The 20,474-nt window shown below is 56.0% G+C and overlaps 2 protein-coding genes and 1 long non-coding RNA gene across 6 annotated transcripts; 2 read left to right on the plus strand and 1 right to left on the minus strand.

The window, feature by feature from the left end:
- The first annotated feature begins 31 nt into the window (after positions 1-31).
- LOC143642301 (uncharacterized) lies at positions 32-3,799 on the plus strand. The gene is made up of 3 exons (XR_013155638.1): positions 32-133; positions 2,115-2,211; positions 3,323-3,799. It is a non-coding gene; the product is annotated as an uncharacterized LOC143642301 (long non-coding RNA).
- Positions 515-16,243, minus strand: Hgs (hepatocyte growth factor-regulated tyrosine kinase substrate). Of its 2 annotated transcripts, none has more exons than XM_077110626.1 (22): positions 16,140-16,243; positions 14,780-14,864; positions 14,399-14,474; positions 13,852-13,944; positions 12,223-12,346; positions 11,410-11,462; positions 10,757-10,825; positions 9,776-9,900; positions 7,295-7,373; positions 7,125-7,223; positions 6,867-6,962; positions 6,078-6,116; positions 5,860-6,003; positions 5,704-5,763; positions 4,938-5,145; positions 4,345-4,517; positions 4,127-4,267; positions 3,850-4,024; positions 1,801-1,934; positions 1,604-1,723; positions 1,393-1,479; positions 515-1,080 (listed from the first exon to the last, which is right to left on the minus strand). In XM_077110626.1, exons 1-22 carry the CDS (start codon positions 16,174-16,176, stop codon positions 970-972), a joined length of 2,328 nt encoding a protein of 775 aa, XP_076966741.1. In that variant the 5' UTR covers positions 16,177-16,243; the 3' UTR covers positions 515-969. The 2 variants fall into 2 exon arrangements, with proteins under 2 accessions (XP_076966741.1, XP_076966740.1); XM_077110625.1 differs by having other exon boundaries at positions 4,938-5,148.
- A 62-nt stretch (positions 16,244-16,305) lies between these two features.
- Positions 16,306-19,219, plus strand: Arl16 (ARF like GTPase 16). Of its 3 annotated transcripts, XM_077110524.1 has the most exons (5): positions 16,306-16,550; positions 16,642-16,700; positions 17,064-17,177; positions 17,782-17,897; positions 18,044-19,219. In XM_077110524.1, the coding sequence occupies exons 1-5, from the start codon at positions 16,391-16,393 to the stop codon at positions 18,213-18,215; spliced, it is 621 nt and encodes a 206-aa protein (XP_076966639.1). In that variant the 5' UTR covers positions 16,306-16,390; the 3' UTR covers positions 18,216-19,219. The 3 variants fall into 3 exon arrangements, with proteins under 3 accessions (XP_076966639.1, XP_076966640.1, XP_076966641.1); XM_077110525.1 differs by having other exon boundaries at positions 16,458-16,986; XM_077110526.1 differs by having other exon boundaries at positions 16,458-16,785.
- The last annotated feature ends 1,255 nt before the right edge of the window (positions 19,220-20,474 follow it).

Here is a 20,474-nt window from a genome sequence, read left to right on the forward strand (position 1 = left end):
GCCCCGAGATTACCCACAAGGCGGAGCGCTGCGCCGCGCAAGCGCAGGCTGCCACTTTTCCCCCGCACGGGACCGGAGGAATCGTGCTGCAATCTCCAGGATCCCGTGCCTGACCGCCGGGGTCTTCTGAGAGGTAAGGGACCCCGCATGAGACTCGCCGCAGAGCCCACCCACAGCGGGCCGCAGCTCCGGCCGTGGCTCCTGCGCCGCAACCAAAACCCAGATTGTTAGCTCCACTTCCGCTATGGCGTTGAAGGTGGGACCTCCAAGGAGGCATAAGGGCTCTTCCTGAATGAGTGGCCGCTTTCGTCGAATGCCCCTGCCACGTGATGCCCTGCCGAGTCCCCATCTACAATAAGGCTAAGGCCTCCCAACTTCCAGAACCGTAAGAAATAAATTGTTTTTACTAACTGTCCGGCCTCAGGAATTTTGCTATAGCCACAGTAAGCACACGGAAGCAGTGCCCAGCTGCCACTGGGGCTGAGCCAGGGCATGTTGGTCATCAAACAGCAAGTACTTTTTGAAATATATTTTATTTTCTGTTCTGCGTTGGAGGACAGCTGAAAAGCAGAGAAGCTGGAGAGCCTGAAGCCCTCACCCTGCTGAGAAGTGGGGAATCAGGCCTGGATAGCTCACTGCCAGCTCAGAGTGAGACCAGAGCGGGCTGCATCAGGGCCAAGGGTCCCCACTCCTGCCACCTCTTGCAGGTTCCAACACACAGAGCTGAGGACTCCCAAGGAAGGTCCTTTTCCTACCCCCTCCCGTCCCCGAGGCCCAGCCCTGGGGAAAGAAGTCAGAGACCAAGACAGGACCAAAGCTGGGAGCCAGTGGCAGAAGCCTGGGCTGAGGGCAGGGACGAGGACTGGGGCTAGAAGGGTCACACGAAGCAAGGGAGACAGCTAGTTAGACACAGGTGGTTTCGGTTGAACTGTAGTGTTACTGTGGATGGTCTGAATCTCCAGCCCAGGGTCAGTCGAAGGAGATGAGCTGGGCCTCACTACCCTGTGCAGGAGGCCCCTGTGCAGGGGGCTGCTGAGCCACAGGGGGCTGCTGCTGGGGAGGGCCACCTGAGGGTGCCATCTGTGGGGCAGGAGAGGAGAGAGACCTGAGTCACAGTTCCCAGGGGCTGGACGCAGCACAAGGTGGACTGCAGAAGCCGTCAACGTGGTGCATGGAGCCCGGGAGCTCCAGCTTTCACACAGCTCCACGGGTCTGCCGTCCTCATGTGAACCTGTCTCCTTGGCTTTTATGTCCTCATGTGTCTGACGAGAGGGACCCTAAGCATGACCTTGTCTCCCCACGGGACTGCAGCACAGGATGGCCCTACAGCAGTCAGGCTCTCATCCCTAACCCATCAGGCAACACAGGGGAGGTGGTCAGGGAAGGGCTCACCTGCTGGTACACAGGCTGCTGTCCTGCGATGTAGGGCTGCTGGGGTGGCAGGGATGCATCTTGGCTGGGGAGGGTAGTCATAAGGTTCTGTGGAGAGTAAGATGAAGCCAGACACTGGAAGAATAGCACCGTGCCCAGAGAGATGTCGGGCCTCTTGGCTTGCAGCAATCTAAAGCCCAACACCAGGAGCGTCCTGCCCAGTGCACCATACCTGCATGTTGTATGGCTGGTAGCCCATGGATACTGACTGGCTTCCCATGTAGCCCATGGTGCCTGGCTGTGGAGGCTGGGAGATGGCTGGGAGGCTCTGCGGGGCCTGGGAGGCCACGTTCTGTGGAAGGAAGTGGTGCAATGGGGAATGGGCAGGACCTGGGCCCAGCTGGGAGGGGAGCAGTCTTGTCTACATACCTGGTAGCCTGGGGTGGGAGTGGGCTGGTAGGATGAGTAGGCTGGACTCGCAGTGGGCCCTGCCTGGGCCTGGGGGGCTGCCTGTGCCCCGGCGGCCCCTGCTGGGTACATGTAGGCACTCACCATGCTAGGATCTGTGACAAATAAGATAGATGAGCTGCTTCTGAGGAGTGGCGAGGGCAGGGAGGCTGGACTCCCTTTTCTGAGGTTTTCTTTCTTTTTTGGATGGGGATACTGGAGATCGAACCCAGGGGAGCTTCACCACTGACCACATCCCCAGCTTTTTTTTTTTTTTTTTTTTTTTTTTGAGACAGGGTCTTTCTAAGTTGCTTTGGACCTTGCTAAATTGCTGAGGCTCGTCTTGAACTTGCAATCCTCCTGCCTTAGCCTCCCAAGTCACTGAGATTACAGGTATGTGCCACTGTGCCCAGCTCCTTTTCACTTTTTGAGACAGGGTCTCACAAAGTTGCCCAGGCTGGCTTTGAACTTGCGATCCTCCTGCCTCAGCCTCTTGAGTGGCTGGGATTACAGGTATGTGTTACTGTGCCTGGCTCTGAGATTTTTTGTTGTGATTTTTTAGAACTTCATTTATCTTCATATTTTCAAAAGAGGACAATAAAGCCAACAAGGATGGGAGATGGTTCTAAAATAGAATTAAATAAATGATCCAGACTGTATTTGAAATGAGACAGTCACACTGCAGGAGGTAGGGGGAGGTGATCCTAGAGCATTGAGCCCAGAACCTTGACACCCTGACCTCAGGTCACACAACAGGAGCTACAGATAAACGCTCAACTCTGGCCAGACGTGGCTTTCCCACTGCAGTCCAGCCTTCATGGGAACAAGCAAATAGATAACTATGTTGAAAACAAAGAAGAAACCCCACACTGTTGGATGGGGGACACTGAGATAAGCTTCTGGTCTCTGTGCAGCATGAGGACGTGTTCACATGCCACACGGCACACACACTTCCAAGTTCATCAGCCAACAGGACTCAGAAGTACAAGCACACCCAGAAGCCAGACCATGGCTTGTAAAGGCCACTCTCCACTAGAAGGAAGCAGGCTGTCCAAGAATGGACCGGTCAAGCAGAGTATCGAGTTGACCTGCCTCAGTCAAAGTCATAGGAGCCAGCCCAGGGCTTCCACAGGCCACCCAAGCTGGTGTGAGCAAAACCAACAGTGATAATGAAGGATTGTCTTCTGAAGGAGAAGCCAGTGAACCCATCTGACATAAAGAACAGGAATGGAGAGGGAAAAGCCCCTCCCCTTCCACTGGAAAGTCAATGGCACAATTAGGCACTGTCTGCCAAAGGTCAAAAAGAGCCACTGTGACGCACACCTGCAGTCCCAGATACTCAGAGGCTGTGGCAGGAGGATCGCTTGAGCCCAGGAGTTTGTGGCCAGGCCATGTAGCACAACAAGCAATCATACATTCAGGCAAAATTTAGCAAGAACTACTGAGGTGAGGCAAAAAGATTAAGGAGTACAGCTATCTGCAGAGTGTTTATCTCCCTCCTCAGACACCTGCTGACGACAGAGGAAAAGGCACTGTCTGCAGAGATGCATCCAGAGGCGTCAAACGGCCATGCTGGGACAAAGCAACACACTGTGTCCCCCACCTGACAGCTCCCTCCATGCCAGAAGTGCAGCCCAGAGCACCTTCAGGCAGAACACACCTGCATGGGGCAGTCTGCTCACAGGCCAGGGCCAAACAGCCCATGTCTGAGGGATGAATGTCCTGGAGGAGCCGTACTAGGCCTACATGCAGTGCGTTGTCACTAACGCCTTCTGTGATGCCCTCCCAGCCTGTGAGCACACGCCCTAGTATCAGTAAACATGTCTGGGTGAAGGTATCACCTGCCCCTTACTGTCAAGGCAACTGAGGGCGTGCACAGGCGGAGGAAGGAAAAAGCAGACGTGAGAAAATGTTCATGTTTAGGAAATCTTAAAAATTATTTGCATCATTCTCTCAACTTTCTGTTTAAGTTGGGCTAAAATAAAACCTAAAGAAAGCTGTGGTCTGGGGCCACCTCTGCCCTGTGGGTACCTGCCGTGGTGCCAGGCATGCTGGGGTAAGGGCTGGCAGCTGGGGCTGCCTGGCTCATGTACACGCTGTGCATGGGGGAACCCTCCACTGAGCCTGCTGGACTGAAGGTGCCAGGGAAGCTGGTCGGGCCCGAAGGTTGGTAGAGCACGCCCCCGGCTGTGGGCATGGCCTGGAGCTGGGGACAAAGAAGACATGCAGTGAGAGAGGGCTTCAGCCAGCAGGGGTGGGGGCAGATGTGCATGGATATAGGGCAGGGGGCAGGCGGGGCGGCACATGCCTGGGCATAGGGCAGGGGAAAGGCAGGCATCTGGGCACGCATCTGGACAGTCTGCTTCTGCTGCTCCAGGCGCATCTGCCGTTCCTTCTCCTGCTCCTGTAGGCGCTGGATGGCCAGCTGCCTCTGCACCTCCAGATACTCCTGTGGCAGCCACACGGTGGGCGGGTGTCAGGCAGGCCCAGGACCCCCCCACCCCCACGTGGGGCCAGCCACTGCACCTGCTTCTTCTGCCGCATGATCTCTAGCTTCTGGGCTAGCTGGATCTGGCGCTGGCGCTCAGCCTCTTCAGCTGCCCGGCGTAGTTTCTCGCGGTGTTCCTCACGCAGGGCACTCAGTGCACCCCGGGCATCACGGATCTGTGCCAGCTTGTCCTGTAGCCCCTCATAATACACTGTTGGCAGAGGGTAGGATGGCCCTGACCACTACAGCATAGGGGCAGCCCCGTCAGCATGGGCTCCTGCACTGGTAAATGCTGGGCCCCTGCATTTCCAGCTGATCTCAGCAATCAGCAAGGCCCAGCCCAGCCCACCTCCCTAGGGGCTGCAGGCCCTGGGCTTTTCGGTTGGAGGGGACAGACAGTCCTGTGCTTTGCAGAGTACAGAAAGGCAGAGCCCTTCGCTGCGCTGCGGCCACTTCCCATCGCAGCCCCATGGTGGAGCCCACGGCTTCAGGGAAGGACAGGAGAGGAGCGCTAGCTCTCCTGGGGCAGGCCCTATGTCCAGCAGTGGACAGGGCTGAGCACGCAGCGCTGCTCCAGACACCCCACCACCCGGGAGCTGACAACCCCGAGGTCCAAGGCGCAGGCACCTACACCTGCGCTCATCCAGCTGGTTGAGCAGCTCGAGCAGCTGCGGGTGCATGCTGGTGAGGGACTGGAAGAGTGACAGCACGGCCGAGTCGTTGGTGATGCTGCGGCCCCGCACGTGGTTGCTCTTCATGCGGTTGACAAAGGTGGTGACGGCGTTCTGCAGGGCCTTCAGGAACTGCTCGTGGCTCTCTTCTGACCCTCCATTCTGGTACTGCTGTTGGGGACAAGGCAGTCAGCTGAGCATGGCCATGATGCTGACTAGGCCAGCCTCCCTTGGGCACCAGCCAGTCTATAAGGCCTCAGCAAACCCCCTGCGGAGGTGGCACACGGGCATCTGGACAATGCCTGTTGTGCTCAGAGCCTGGAGCAGACCATTAATTGGGTCTCCAATCTGCTCTACCGGGCAGGCACCATTAGCATCCCTTGTCTACAGCAAAGCAATGAGGCCCAAGGCTGGGCTTTTGTCCACCTGCTCAGGGACAGTCAGGTTGGAGCTGGCTGGGAGCCCCTGCCCTGGTTAACACGGGCCTGGTCTGACTCAAGGCAGACAAAGCCCAGAAGCCCCAAGGAGAGGGGGGAACCCCTCTGGGTAGGCCTGGGCTGCTCAGAATATGGGGTTCATGTTAAGTCCACACAAAGTAGACAGGTTCTCTTCTGAGAAGCCACATAGGCATAGCACGGCAGGGTCAGAGCTGTCCGTTAACAGGGACTGCCCCTTACAATGGGCCCTGCAGTGTGTTCCCCTGCCCTGCAGGGAGGCATAACTTACCTCACTAAAGGGGCCACTAGAGGGAGTTATGGGCTGAGAATCTGTCTCCGGAAGGGGAGCCTGTAAGAGACCAGAAGGTTAAGGGGGCCTCCATCCAGCCTGCCCTGGACACAACCCCCCGGAGACAGGCACCAGGAGTGCAGAGTGGCCTCTCACCTCAGCCACACCGGCAGGGGCTGCATGCCCCTCCCCAGGCTGCGTGGCTGGCTCTGTTAGGGGCACAGGCGCAGATGGCGTGGGGCTCTTCCGAGCCTCCTCTTGCTTCTTCTCCCAGTAAGTCCGGTTAAGGTACCGCGCAAGCTGCATGGCAATAAAGGGGTCACTTTCATAGTCTAGCAAGTGTGACAGGACAGCATGAGATGCAGGGCCCTTACCTCAGGGTCGATGTCTTCAGCCAGCGGTGCTGATGAGTTCTGGGGAGACAAAGAGAGGCCTGAGGCCGTGTGCTACTCCACAGTCAAGAGGAGTAGCACTCGGCTCCCAAGTGACCCAGGCAGGGGCCTGGGTGGTGCCCCATGGCCCTGGCCCTGAGTCCCCATGCTATGCCTACTTGATGCTGATAGCCATGGCTTTACAGGCTCCCCGTGGTACAGGCGCCAGGGCCACCCTCTCCTCTCTGGGGTGGAACCACCTGAAAGTCTTAGAAAGGCTCTGACATTGCCACCACTGGGCTCTGCAACATTGCTAGAAGCAGCACAAGTGACACCTAGCTGGCACTCCCATTAATTTCCAGGGCCAGGCCAGAACAGGGACGGCCCACTTGGCCCTCACACAGCACTGCCTGGGCCCTGCCGACAGCAGGAAGGAGGAAGCGCCACAGCCGGTCAGTGGTAGGGTTGCTCCTGGCCCAGAGGCCCAGCTGTGGCCCAGACCCACCAGAGCCCAAAGCTTGCGCGTGACTTCCCTGACCTGCTGCAGCCTGCCTGATGAAGAGTGAGGCTTGGCTGGAGGAGCAAGGTGGCCCTGTGACCAAGGGCTTTAATGCTTGAGGGTGCACAGGTGTGTGAAGGGACAGGGTCTAACCTGCGGGGCCTTTGTTCATATCTTCAGCCCCCACAGGGAAGCCCCGAGCCAGGACAGCCAGGCCCTTGGTGTCCTCCCACCTGCCTCCCACCTCCCATAAGCAGCATCAAGCCACCTGGCTGGGCACACAGCAGACTCACCACGGGTGAAGAGTACAGGCTGCCAGCTGGGGGTGCCGACGACGCCAGCGGGGTGGGATCTGCCTTGGGATGTGCACTGTATGTTGACTTCTGTCTCTGAAGCAGAATGGGGAAACAGTATCACTGGGCCAGCACAAGGCACAGCAAGAGGGGTGGGCACTGCACACACCTGTGTCCCCCAGGCACAGTGTGGGGCACTGCCTAGCACCTCCAGGGAAACTGGGGGTCCCCTCCTGAAGGCTGACTCCCACCACTCACCAGCCTCTCCTTCTCCTCCGCCTCTGACTGCGACAGGGCCAGTGCCAGCTGCAGTTCCTCCTCCTCCTGCAGAGCAGTCTCATCCCGCTTAGGGGGTAGCTGAGGACAGCAGGGCAGGTGAGGGAGGCCCAGGGGAGGGGCGTGCTGGGGACTGTGGGGGGACTGGGTACCTGCGACTGCTGTGACAGGGGGCTGGTCAGGTACTCCGGGGGCAGCTCAGTGGTAGAGGTGGACTTTCCTTCTGCTTTCCTGGAGGCAAGATGGGATGCTACAGGTAACCATCCACTGACACCTGCCGCATCCCCACCAATGTTGTCAACCACCCAGAGCTTCCTACACACTATTCCCATGAAGTGAGGACAGGGATCCCACAGGCACATGTAGCCCAATGGCCATGCTCCAGGGAACAGTAGGAGCAGCTGTGGACCCTGAGCCAGCCACAGAGCACCAGTAGGCATAAGCCATAGTCCCTCTCCTGGAAATGGTGACTCAAAATCCCACCTGGCCAGAACACCTGGAACTGCCCTCGGTGTCCTACCTGTGACCAGCAGCAGGCCTCATCCCCAGCAGGTTCTAGGAAAGGCTGCAAGACCTTTCATGATCACAGAGCCAGACCAGGCCTTTTCTAGAATTCGACCTGGAGCATGCAGACCTTCTCCAGAGCAAGTGGTGGCTGAGGCCCACAGACTTGCAGTGCATTCAGAATTCCCACAGCAAGGGCTGGGGTTGTGGCTCAGCGGTATAGCGCTTGCCTCGCATGGGTGAGGCACTGGGTTCAATTCTTAGCACCACATAAAGTAAATAAATAAAGTAAAGGTGTTGAGTCTGTCTGCAACTAAAAAAACTTTAAAAAAATAAGATAAAGAATTCCAACAGCACGTGCAGACCCCTCTCCAGAGTGAACAGGTCCATGTGGACCAGAGAGGGGAGGAGAGGGAAGGGTGAGCAGAGTCAGACAAGTGTGGAGCCTGAGCCCTCCAGCAGAGGACACTGGTCGGGCTCATGTGGGCTCTTGCCAGTCACAAGGTAACAGAGCTTTCCAGGTGCTGTGGTTGGGTCTGAACTGTCCCCAGAGACTGCTGTGCTGAAGGCTTGGGCCCCATGCAGCAGTGACCAGACCTAGGGGCTCTTACCTCATCAATGGATTAACCCATTTAGAGTCCATTTTTCTCCTTTGTGTCAGAGCTGGGGATTGAATTAAGGTTCTCCAACACTGAACTACTAGCCTGGAATTTGTGAGCCTCCTGCCTCAGCCTCCCAAGTTGCAGGCATTACAGGTGTGTGCAACTGTGTCTGGCTGGATTCACAATTTAACAGGCTATTGGGAGATGGTGGAAACTTCAGCAGGTGAAGCCCAGGAGGAGGAAGTAGATCACTGGGGTGTGCCCGAGGTGAGATTTCTGTCCCCAATTACTTTCTCTCTCTCTCTCTGCTTCCTAGTTGCCATGAGGTGAGCAGCTTTGTTTCACCTCATGCTCCCTACCAGGCTGCTCTGTCACACAAGCCCAAGACAATGGAGCTGGCCATCATGGACTCAATCTCTAAAACCCTGAGCCAAAATACATCTTCCCTAAGTTGGTTTTTTTTCTTAGGAATTTTGTCACAGTGGCAGAAACCTGACAAACACGGGGAGCGATCTCCAGATCCAACACACCAAGTGTCAAGGTCCACAGGACCGGGGGCAGACTCAGACAGGGTCTCCACCTCATTCCTGGGGTTCCTGCCAAAAATGCAGGTCCTGGCCAGGCACAGTAGCACATGCCTATAAGAGACTAGGAGAGTTGAGACAGGAGCCTCCAAGCCCAAGGCCAGCTTGGGCAATGGAGCATGATGCTGCCTCAAAACAAAAAGGGAGGGATGTAGCTCAGTAGTTGAACAATCTTGGGTTCAACCCCCAGTATCACCAGAAAACAAAACAAAAACCCTATAGACCCTGAGCAGAAAGTAAACTCAGACCCAGAGACGTGAGACAGGGCACGATGGCTGGCACTGCAGAAGCATCTGTGTCAGGGACAGCAGAGGCTGAAAGTTCCAGGTCAGGGTGGGGAGGTACAAGGACACATGGAGTGTGCTCTGTGGGCACCAGTGGTGCTTTCAGGGTGATGGCAAAACTGAACCACCTCAGCAGAGCAGGGTTAGTGCCACAGCAAGGTCAGATGTCCCCACTGAGAGCAAGGCTGACCTGCCTCAGGAAATCCTCCTCAGGAGACATGTGGGAGCGCTTAGGTACAAAGGGACACGTGGGCCACAATTCACTGCAGATATGTGAACACGTGCACACACAAGCAACGGGAGGGAGGGAGAACACAGGCTGCACAGACCTGGCCATGAGCCCACAGCCGAGGAACACAGGCAAAGGCACCTGCCCCCCCCCCACCCCGAGTTCTTCTGACTACACCTGCAACTTTTCGCCACACCTACAACTTTTCCAAGTTTTATCCCTAAAAGTTGAAGTACAAATAAACCAAAATAAAAATAAACAACTGGCCTGCTGGGGTAGTGTCAGGCGGCTCTGGGGCCCCGCTTGCCCACCTGGCCTAGGGCCTGCCCCTCCCGCCCTCTGGCTGGCATTCCCTGTCCACCTAGGCCTTGAGCTAGGGCACTCAGCCAGAGGCGGGCAGGCAGCCTGCAGAGCCCATGAGGGGACTCACTTGTTCAGCTGCTCGTAGCAGGGCTCGCAAACGCGCACCTCCTTCTCAATGCCGAACTTGGGGATGGTGGAGTACTTGGAGGAGCACTTGCCGCAGAAGATCTGCCCGCATGCCCGGCAGTGGTGCTGCGAGTAGGGTGGGGCAGGCCTGGTTATAGGGCTGGGGCATCTGCCACACCAACTGGCCAGAACCACCCTGGACAACACTGAGGTTGGGCCTCAGTCTGGGAGCAGAGAAGAGATAAGGACAAGCAAAACAAATGCCTGGGAGGACATGAAGCCCCTGGAGAAACATTTTCAAAAGACTCAACTTCAGTCACAAGTTTGGGGAATATAAGGGGAATTAAAAACAAAGGTCAGCCAGGAGTGGTGGTGCACTCCTATAATCGCAGCAGCTCGGGAGGCTGAGGCAGGAGGATCCCGAGTTTAAAGCCAGCCTCAGCAACAGTGAGGCACTAAGCAACTCAGTGAGACCCTGTGTCTAAGTAAACTACAAAACAGAGCTGGGGACCAAGTGCCTCTGAGTTAAAAAAAAAAAAAAAAAAAAATCCCACAAAGGTCAACAGAAAGGGTGCAGGGATCCTGACGAACAGGAGCTCTGAGTGCACCATGTCGCTCCAGGATGGCTACTCAGACCTCTGCACCCCTCAGGCCAGCCTCAGGGGTCTTGTGGGAAGGTAGAACACAGCCTCAAGTAGCAGAGTGCACATGGGCTGTCACCTGAAGCACTGAGTCAGTCACTCAGCCCTGGCCAGGTCTGTGGCTCTAGGCCTAAGCCTTCTATAAGGCCAACTTTGGCTGAGGGCACTGACCATCTACTACATGGCTGCCAAAACCACCACACTTCAGCAGAAAGGACAGGACTGTGACAATGGGGCAGTGGCTTCAGTGATGACAAGTGACCCAATGTCTGTCCGGCTATGTGAGAAGTTAGCAGGGGCTCGGCCACAGGGCCCCTTTACCCCTTAGGGCAGGCACTCACCTTGCGGGTCACCACCCCGAATTGCACTCTGCACCGGTGGCATTCCTCAGCGTCCACCCAATCAGGTGCCTATGGGGACAGCAAAACTTAGGACCACACCCCCAGTCCCCACCAAGCTCCCGAGGTGGCAGAGCCTTCCCCCAGGTCCCACGGACAGGAAAAGGAACAAAAGATCTGTGTGGCCAGAGCAGCTGCACCAGTCTGACCCCTCCTAGTGGCCCGAGCCACAGGGCCCAGGGCTGAGCTGCTTCAGATGGGAAGCCCCCAATTGGACTTCTTTCTTTGCCAAAGGTATGGCAGTGACACTTCGCAGGTTTCCAGCTCTCCTAATACATTTTCTCTTCTTCTCTGCAGAGCTGGAGATGGTACCAGGGCTTTGTGCATGGAAGGGAGCACTCTCCCACTGAGCTCATCCTGTGCCCTGCGCATTTATGTTAAGTACCCAACAGCTACATTCCAATGACACCATGAACACAGCCCCGTCCCCACCTCATCTTGCAGAGTCACAGCCACATCTTGTCCTCAAGGAATGCCTACATTCCCAGCTCTGGCCCACCCACGCCCAAACCAGACGGGGAGGCCTTCCCTGCCCAGCTGTGCCCCTGCCCGCTTCCTCAACTCCAAGCCCTGGCCATGCCCCGCCCAGGACTCACTCTCTCCGCAGCAAACATGGCATCACTTTCCTTGAATTCCGGGAAAACGTGTCCTGAGAAAGGAGACTGCAGTCACCTTCAGGTCCCACCCTGATTTAGCTGCTTTCTGACTCCTGACATCCGTTTCTTCAGGAAAAACCACCAGAAGACGCCCAAAGCCCTCAGAACCCTGAGCCCAGCTAACACCTCTACATGTTTTCTCAAACCACTGCCCCGCTCTCCAGGGCCACAACAGCCAGAGCAATGCAGACGAGGGGCCCTGACACACCTCAGCAGCCACAGCCCAACCTAAACCCCACCAGTGACTTGCTGCCATACACAGGGCCATGACCAATCCTGGCCTAGCTCTCCTCTGGGTATGTGTCACCTTTCTGTCCTTCAGTAGCCAAGTGAGCTCTGACCCCAGGGCCTCAGAAGCCAATAGTTTTTGTTTCCCTCTATTGTTTCCCTATTATGCCCAGTCTTGGCACCTAGGGCAGCCGCCTACAAGGTCTTCCTTGGCCACTCATCCAGCACTGCCCCCCAGGACCACATCACTTGCCAAAATGTGGTTGTCTTTTTATCCTGGGGTGGTATGTCCAGAGGGCAGGAGTTTGTGGAAGCCCATTCTCCCTCCATGGGGGCTCTCTGTGGAGTTCCCAGAACACCATCCTCCTTGCTTCCAATGTCAGCCACTCAGTGAGGACTGGCCTATCCTCTTTTGCCCTCATCTATGGGTCCAGCTGGTTTGACTCTGCCCAGGGGGGTAGCCCTGTGGCTTCTGGAGCAATGTTTCCGCCTTGGACGGGATCCCATCCCCCTGCCCCAACTCACCCTCCACCTTCATGATCTGGTAGGTGTCCTGGACCACTTTGTACTTGGGCTCGTTCCGGAAGGCATGGGCCCAGGCTTGGATCAGGTACAGGATCTTGTTGCGGACGTTCACTTCCACTTGCCTCTGTAAGGCAGGGAGGAGTGGGGAAGGTCTTAGGATATTCGCGCTGCCACAGGTCTCAGCAAGAGGAGGTAGCTGCCCTGAGCAGACAGGACTGGCACAGAGGTGGCGGGGGGTCTGGGTGAGATGTACAGGACAGGCACCATCCTGTGCCCAGGTTCCCTGAGCAAACACTTGCTCAGGCCATGACTCTTTAAACCCTATAAGGAGCCAAGGGACTCCCTGGAGCTAAAATGCCCCAAGTCTGAGAGCCTATAGCTGAATGTCTCCTTCCCTCTCCCCACAGACCCAGACTAGCCATGGAAGTCACTGGCTCCTAACAGTCTCAAACAGCTAGAGTCAACTAGGCCCAGCCACAAAGTATTGCCTCAGGACCAAGGATAGAGGCTGCTCCTGCTTCCAGTCACAGCCTGGGAAATGCAGTGGGCATTGCCCAGGAAACTTCTCCACACACAGTAGAGAGACACCATCTCCACTCAGTAGCACACAGCCAGGCCTCAAGTCTGGTGCTCTCTCAGGGAGGCTGTGACATCTGACACTGAGGACAAAGGGTAGAAAGCTGCTTCCAGGAGACACAGTGACAGCATCCACACTGGGACTCAAATCTCTCTCCACAACCTGGTCCTCCAGCAGCCACTCCCTCCCCATCACCACTCTGACTCCCCAGTAGAGGGGCAGACCAGCAGAGGACCCCCACAGTACAAACAGAACACAGCAGCCACATGAGGACACCTCCCCTCCTCCAACCAGGACCACATAAGAAACTGGCCAAGGTACAGTAACGGCCTCACAAAAGCCCAGCTGTCAGCTTGGACATGTAGGTGAGCTCTGGGAAGCATGGGTCCAGGATGGGGTCTCCTATGAGACGAGGCCAGGCCCTGGGTCACAGCAGAGGAGGAGCAGCCTTACCTTGGTGGGATGTCCTTTCACCTCAAACAGCAGCCATGTCACCCCCACTCTGCATCACTATCCACATCACAATCCCTACAGGTGGGCCTGGGGACAACCTCCCAGGGGGTCTGAAAAACTTTCCCTTCTCTCCCAAAGGGGGGGTATGAAACCACCCTCTCCAGGGAGCTCCTTCCACTGCTGTCTGCCCTTCTGATTCTCCCCTAGACACAGCGACACACCTGTGTCCCCTGCTCAGATCTCCCCATCCCCACATGGCTGCCGTCCCAAGCCTCCTCTCCAGGCTTCTGCTCATACAAAGCACCACCACCATCGCTGCCATCCAAGACTCAGCTCCAAGCCCTGGCTCTTACAGGCCTCCCCTGGCACCTCAAGAAAACCAGGAGTCAGCCCTGTGCTCCAGACACGACTGGACTTCAATCCAGAGCCTGTGTCTTCCCAGGTCTGAGCCTAAGCGTGAGCAGTACTGGGACCACCACTGCTCACTTCACACCTGCTGCTGCACCCAGTGCTGTCCCTGTCATAGACGCCCAGTAAGCACCAGGAAAAGTGGAGTGACCTGCCCTCAGCCCTGACTCATGTTTCCTGGGGACGCCTACCTTCAGCAGCTCTTTCAACTCTTCCATGGTCTGCTTGTTAGCTACCTCGTCATGAACTGTCTGGCCACAGTTCTTTACCACAGATTCCATGACCTGCAGACCCCAAGAAAGGGAAAGGTCAGGCCAATGATCAAGGCAGTGTCCCCTCCTCTTCCTGGATGTACCCACCTCCCCATGGGAATGCAGGCCTCCAAAAGGCCTCTCAAACCACCCAGCCTGCCAGGAACCCTAAGCGGCAGCTTCACAGACAGGCAGCAAACCCACATACCATGACCCCTACAATATCATGGCTTGCAGCCACAAACTGAAATTGAGACCTGACCCTCAGGGCTCATGTACCAACTACAGCCAGAGTACCAGTGGCATCATTTCTTCCCCTGTCACCCCTCAGGGTGACCAAGCTAGTGACACTGCACACAACTGCGCTCAAGGCTAGAAAGGACTTCACCTATTGCTGTGTGCCCAGAAAGGGGACAAGGCTGCCTGATGCTGGGAGTGGGGACCCTCAAGGCTGGAGGCCAGAGAATAGCAGCAAGGGTCTAGTTACCTCCAGGGCATACAAGGCTACATGTGGATTTTTATCATTGACTTTCTTCTTGATGGAATTTACAGCATACTTTGCTCTGAAAGAAAAAGACCATAGGTAACAACAGAGAGGCGGGGGGGAAACACTTTCAGCAAGAAAGTTGGGGATATCTGCCTACTGGTTTGGTCCCCAGAAACTCTAAGCAAACATTAACACAACCAAGTATCCCTACATTGCATGGAAAATCCCCTAATTGTTCAAAAACATCAGAACTCCCAGCATGTGGACCATGTGATTGCCCACACAAAGTCTCATGTGGTCAGCTGAATCCTGGAGGATCAGTGGGCACTCAGGGTTGTGCAGGAATGCAACCATTTTACAGGACAGACTCTTATCACTTACTGTGTGTCCCCCTGACGGATCAGGTCACAGATCTGTAGGATGGACTCCCAGTCGGTCTCCAGTAGGAGCTGGCTGGTGGCTTTGTCTGAGGGAAAGAGATGTCATTCAGGATTTGGTCTGTGATTCCCTAGGCAGCCCTTAGGCTCAGCAAAAAGGAAAAGAGAACTTGCCTCTTCCCTTTACACATCTGGACTGAATGGAAAACCACATGAAAATCCTTTCAGAGCACACCATGGAAGGACCATCCTTCCCAAACAAGATGCAAATGGAACACTGTGACATGCTTGTTACACATCAGGTGCCATTTCAAACACTCGATTCAACCAATTCCCACACAACCCCCCTGAGCTAGGCACTACCTATGTCCCTGCAGACAGAGAAAACCAAGCAGGCAAGAGTATAGCTTGCCACACACACAGCAAGGATTCATTCTGAAATGCAAAGCTCTGCTGCTTCTCAGAAGACTCACTTAGTCCTTCAGAATCCCTGTCATTCAGATATTTTAACCCTTCAACTAGATATTAGCTGAACAAGCCTTGGGGAGACATGTAACATGAACTCCAGTCCTCTACAAGGGCTCTGAGGAAGGCACAACTGGCTCCCAAGGACTCTACAGCTGACACCTCTTCTCTCCACATCCGCGTGGCCTCGGACAAAGGCTCTCTGAGGAGCTACCACTCAACTACGGCATCACCTTCCCCAGCACAGAGGGGTCCACTTGGGGACTGATTCAGCAAGCTTCTGATTCCAACCTTGAAGCGCTGAACCATCCCATAAGCATGTGATGCCGGGCCTGCCTGTCCCACGGGCAAGGAAAGTTCCATCTGAGGTCTCTGCCAAAAGCACGCTTCAGAAAGAGGCAGCCTGGAGCCGATCGTGACAGCACCCGGGCGCCTGTCCCCAGACAGAGCGTTTTCACCAGGAGAAAGGAGCATGCACATTAAACACATTCCCTTCTGAAGCTGGCTCTCTCCAGGAGGCTCGGATGGCTCAGCTGGCGCCTCCACTGTGGCGGAAAGGCCTTCCTGAACCCGGGGACGCTTTCAGGGCCGGGCGGACAAACGGGCCTGGAAAGGTTCCGGGAGGACACCACCGGCTCCACCCTTGGGGCCGACATGCGGTCACAGGCCCCGCGTGAGGTCTGGCTCCGTCACCCACTTCGAGACTCAGACTCGGCCCGGTCGGCCCCGCGCTGGCGAAAGGGGACCCAAAGCAGGCCCCGCGCCCACCCTCGCGGCGCCGCGCTCGCTGGAGCCCAGGGACGCGCCCGGCCACACCCGAAGCCCGCAGCCGGGAGCCATGGGAGGGCAGCCGGGCGCTGCCCTCGGGTCCTGGGGGCCGCGCAGGGCGGGCGCGTTACCTAGGAGACGCTCGAAGGTGCCGCTGCCTCGCCCCATGGCGACCCCGCTCTGGACCGACGCCGCGGGCGCTCCCCCTCCGCAAGCTGGCGCGCCCCCACTTCCGCTTCCGCCTTCCTGCTCCGGCGCGCGCACCCGCACGTCGCCGCACGCTCCCGGGAGCCGTGAGGAGGCAAGACCTTCCGGGGGCCGCGGACGCTGGGCGCTGATTGGGCCGCGTTCGCGGCGGCGGCGGCAGCGAACCCGAGAACCAATGATCAGCCCGCAGGCAAGGCCTATCCAATGGGAGCGGGGCGGAGGCGGGCCCGGCGTCGTCCGGTGCGGAGCCGCGGTTGCCTGGCGCAGGGTCTGGATGTGTCTGCTGCTGGGGGCCGCGGGCGTCGGGAAGACGCTGCTGGTGAAACGCCTGCTGAATATCCTTCCGCGCCGTGGGGTGGGCGGGGGCTTCGCGTAGCCCGGAGCCGGGACCCCGCCTTGCGCCGCCCTCTCCTTGACCACACGCACAGCTGAGCTCCCGCGACTGGGAGGGCGACCTGGGGGAGCCCCCGCCGACGCTGCCCACGGTAGGTGTCTGCCGCCGCAGGAGGGACTGAAGCCGCTCACCTTTGCGACTGACGAAGCCCACGGGCCCCGCAGAGTGAAGCCGCGGTCGGTGTTGGCGACAGCCTTCGGGATTCCCCACAAGATGAGCGGAGCCTGTCGGGGCCCTCCTTGGGGCGGGCACGTTTCCTGCCCCGTCCGGAGGGACCACTGTCACCATCGCCACCTGCGCGGACCCCCCTTGTGGGCTCTGGGTCCTCAGAAGCGCCTTCTCCCAGTTTGGTGGCTGGCTCTGCCTCGAGCCTGCGGGTAAAGCTGGCGCACTGCTATCGGGGTTTCACGCAGGACGGCGCCTGCATTACTGTGTGTGATGGTTTTTCCTACAGGTGGGTACCAACCTTACTGACATCGTGGCCCCGAGAAAGATTACCATCCGGGAGCTTGGGGGGTGCATGGGCCCCATCTGGTCCAGCTACTACGGAAACTGCCATTCACTGCTGGTGGGTCAGCATGCTTTAAACTTCTTTAGAGCCCTCTGGTCCCTGACCCCACTTGGCATGGAATAGGATTTGGGTTCTTAGGCGGCTGTGCTAGTCAAGGAAGCAGGGCACCAATCTTCTCTCTGGTGTTTGTGCCCCAAAACTGACATTAGAGCACAGGATGGGCTTGCTGAGGCCGAGTCTATTCTCTTTGCTGTCCCTGGCTGTGTTCTACATTTATGTCTGATTTCTACACTTCTCTGGTTGGTCCCATCCTGATAAGGCCTGTGCCCTAAATTCTAGGATAGGGAACTGATGACCCCATCAATACAGATTTCCATGTAGACAAAAACAGAAATGAATGACATCCAGTTATCTGTCTTACAGCTCATTTGCCTCTGCTTCTGCCTATTCCCAAAGCCCTCTGTTTAAAAGCCACTGTGGTGGACGGGATGTGGCACAGTGGTAGAGCACTTGCCTAGCACAGTTGAGGCCCTGGGACCAATCCCCAGTACTGGGGAGAAAAGTGGTGGTGCTCTATGTATGCCTATAATTCCCAGATGAGGAGGTATGGCCACAAATGTCTTCAAAGCAGGGTGTGATTGATGCTTTTCTTCTTCCCCAGTTCATGATGGATGCTTCCAATCCCACCCAACTCTCTGCATCCTGTGTACAGCTCTTGGGTCTCCTTTCTTCAGAACAACTTGCAGAAGCATCAGTCCTGATACTCTTCAATAAGATGTACGGGTTTACTTGCTGAGAGGGAACATGGTGCGGGTCCCATAGAGGAGCTGCCTTAGTGCATGTTTGTTGGTGAAGAGGTGCACCTGGGGGACAGGCAGGTTTTTGGCAGCCACCATTCTAACAAGGCAATTCTTTAACTACAGCGACCTTCCCTGTTACATGACCATTGAGGAGATTAAGTCATTAATCAGGCTCCCAGACATCATTGCTTGTGCCAAGCAGAACATTACCACGTTGGAAATCAGCGCCCGGAAAGGCACTGGGTTGGCCAAGGTGTTGCACTGGCTCCAGGATGAGCACCGAAGCAGCAGGTGACCACAGGGTGGAGAATTGTGCCGGAGGCAGAGGATGGCATTGTTGGGCCTCCACTGGAATGTTCTTATGGGTTCAACAAGGAGCCTCGCAGGATAGGGCTCTGTGTGGAGATGCAGCAGTGGGTCAGCTGAGGCACACAAAACTAGAAGCTCTTGACGACTGGAAGAAAAGACTGTGTCCACGGCTGGGAGAAGAGGATTGCCCTGCTGCTGTCCTGGATGGTGCTGTGACACATTTTCCTGCCACCAGGAAATCTGCTTGCCCCAGGGTATTTGGACTGCATAGTGCCACTGAGACCTAGACTCTTGTTTGCAGTAGAAGCTCCAGGCTTCTAGTTTCTCACCCCCGACCGTGTCCCTTAAGACCGCACGGCATGGTGGATGAAGTGAGCCCAAGTCAGAAACGAACTTGGTTCTTTTGTTCAGCAAGTGGCTATTGCTCTGAGGGGCCCAGAGCATGCATAGGTTCTTTCCTGTGCTGGAGGCAAGGAGGGGATGGAGGCCTGGGGTCTTGGTGTCCTGCTGGGGCCTGTCACCTCAGCCGAGCCAGCTTGTGGGAGAATGCTTACTGTGCTGATTGGTGTGTCCGTGTGTGCTGAGGCTTCTTAAAACAAATGACTACCAACTGGGGGAGCTTAAGCCATAGAAATTCGTTCTCACAGTTCGGAGGCCACAAGTCCAACGTAAAGGTGTCAACTGGGTTGGTTCCTTCTGAAGTGCTGAGGGCAGTGTCCATTCCTTTCCTCTTTTCTCTAGTACTGCTGCAGTCCTTGGCCTTCTGTGAGTTGGTTGTGGACTCCCCCTCTGTCTTCCTCTCCTGGGTCAGTGTTCTCTCTTCTTTACGATGTCTGTAATTGGAAATCTGGGATGATACATAAGCCACCTGCAAAGAACCTTTTTCCAAATAAGGTCATGTTTGCTTGTTCTGGGTCTATGACCTGGCCATACCTTTAGGGTCCACCACTCTACCTACAATAATTGAATAAAACTCATTCTGAGTGAGGTTGTGAGCTTTATAAAAATGGCTCTGTCTGCTAATTCTTCAAGCCCCTGTAGCCACAGAAGGAACCCAGGGACCCGGTGTCTCCTCCTTGGTAAAGCCCTGGGAACAGATGGGGGCCTCAGCCTCTGCACAATTCCAGTTGTTCACTCTGTTGGAGAGAGATCACTATTCAAATGAAGGGCTATGAGCCAGGTATGGTAATCTCAGTGACTCAGAAGGCAGAGGCAAGAGGATCACAAATTTGAGACCAACCTCAGCAACTTGGTGAGATCTGGTCCTTAAAGTATTCAGGGCCATACTTTGGGTTCTCATGCTGTGGGCCATGATGGCAGGTCCTGGCAGAAGATAGCTACATTTTTATCTGCCATGTGACACTTCCCAGAGGACCTCACCATACTGAGCTGGTGCCAGTATTGTGCCCTTAAAATCTCCAGAACAGTTTTATGAATGAACCTCTTAAGTAGTCTGCCTGAGGTATTTCCTTATAGCATCAAAAACTAATGGAGTCCAAGTTGGGCTCTCAGAGGTCCCTCAGGTTCACAGGACTTAGGCAAAGCCTAGTTAAAATCACCAAGTTTTAGAGGAATCTCTTCAAAGTGAAATTTTTCCATTCTTTAGCTGAGGGTGTGAGGATCCCTGATGTAGTGGGAGCACTAGTGGTGAGTTCTGGCCTCCCCCAGGCAGCCCCTGTGGCCAGAGGCCCCTCAGTCCTTCCAGACCCTCACGGTACCAACCCATAGCTCTCACTTAGGCTCAACATGGGTTTTGCAGCAGCATTTCAGAAATAGGCTGGGGCCAGGAGGTCGGCCAAGGAGCTCATGAATAGTCCCCACAGGACCTATGTGCTCTGCAGCTAATGGTCTAGCATAGGGGGACTGTCACCTTGGCCAGAATCAACCAGCCCACCTGTTGGTAGACGGCAGTGAAACTGCCGCCACTCTACATCCCCCCACCAGTATAAGAATCTTCTGAGCAGATGACCGTGGCCTGAGTTGTGAGGTATCACTGAAAAGAAGTAGGGCTTTTGCCTCATTTCTGCCATAGAGCATGAGAATGTGGGCCAGAGGCCAGGTCGGTACCTGTTACTCAGATGGGTGGTGTGAAGCCTCCAGGTCACCAAGCTTGAAGCTCCTGCTTCATATCTTGCTCACATTGACACATCATCTTAAATGCTTCTTTAAATGTGTGGTGTTTCTTAAATGTGTGGTGATGCACGCCTGCAATCCCAGCTATTTGGAGGGTGAGGTAGGGGATAGC

The sequence above is a fragment of the Callospermophilus lateralis genome, chromosome 11, assembly GCF_048772815.1.
Source record: "Callospermophilus lateralis isolate mCalLat2 chromosome 11, mCalLat2.hap1, whole genome shotgun sequence".
In the NCBI taxonomy this organism is placed as follows: Eukaryota; Metazoa; Chordata; class Mammalia; order Rodentia; family Sciuridae; genus Callospermophilus; species Callospermophilus lateralis.

Bases quoted from the DNA above. Each gene is read 5' to 3' on its own strand.
- Hgs (XM_077110625.1), bottom strand. From the start codon at position 16,176: ATGGGGCGAGGCAGCGGCACCTTCGAGCGTCTCCTAG. The intron at 6,117-6,866 runs GTGAGTCTGCTG...TTGTCTCCCCAG, and splicing joins GCCTGTACTCTTCACCCGTG to AACTCATCAGCACCGCTGGC. The intron at 5,764-5,859 runs GTGAGAGGCCAC...GGTCTCTTACAG, and splicing joins CCCCTGCCGGTGTGGCTGAG to GCTCCCCTTCCGGAGACAGA.
- Arl16 (XM_077110524.1), top strand. From the start codon at position 16,391: ATGATCAGCCCGCAGGCAAGGCCTATCCAATGGGAGCGGGGCGGAGGC. The intron at 16,551-16,641 runs ATATCCTTCCGC...GACCACACGCAC, and splicing joins GCTGGTGAAACGCCTGCTGA to AGCTGAGCTCCCGCGACTGG. The intron at 17,178-17,781 runs GTGGGTCAGCAT...CTTCTTCCCCAG, and splicing joins GAAACTGCCATTCACTGCTG to TTCATGATGGATGCTTCCAA.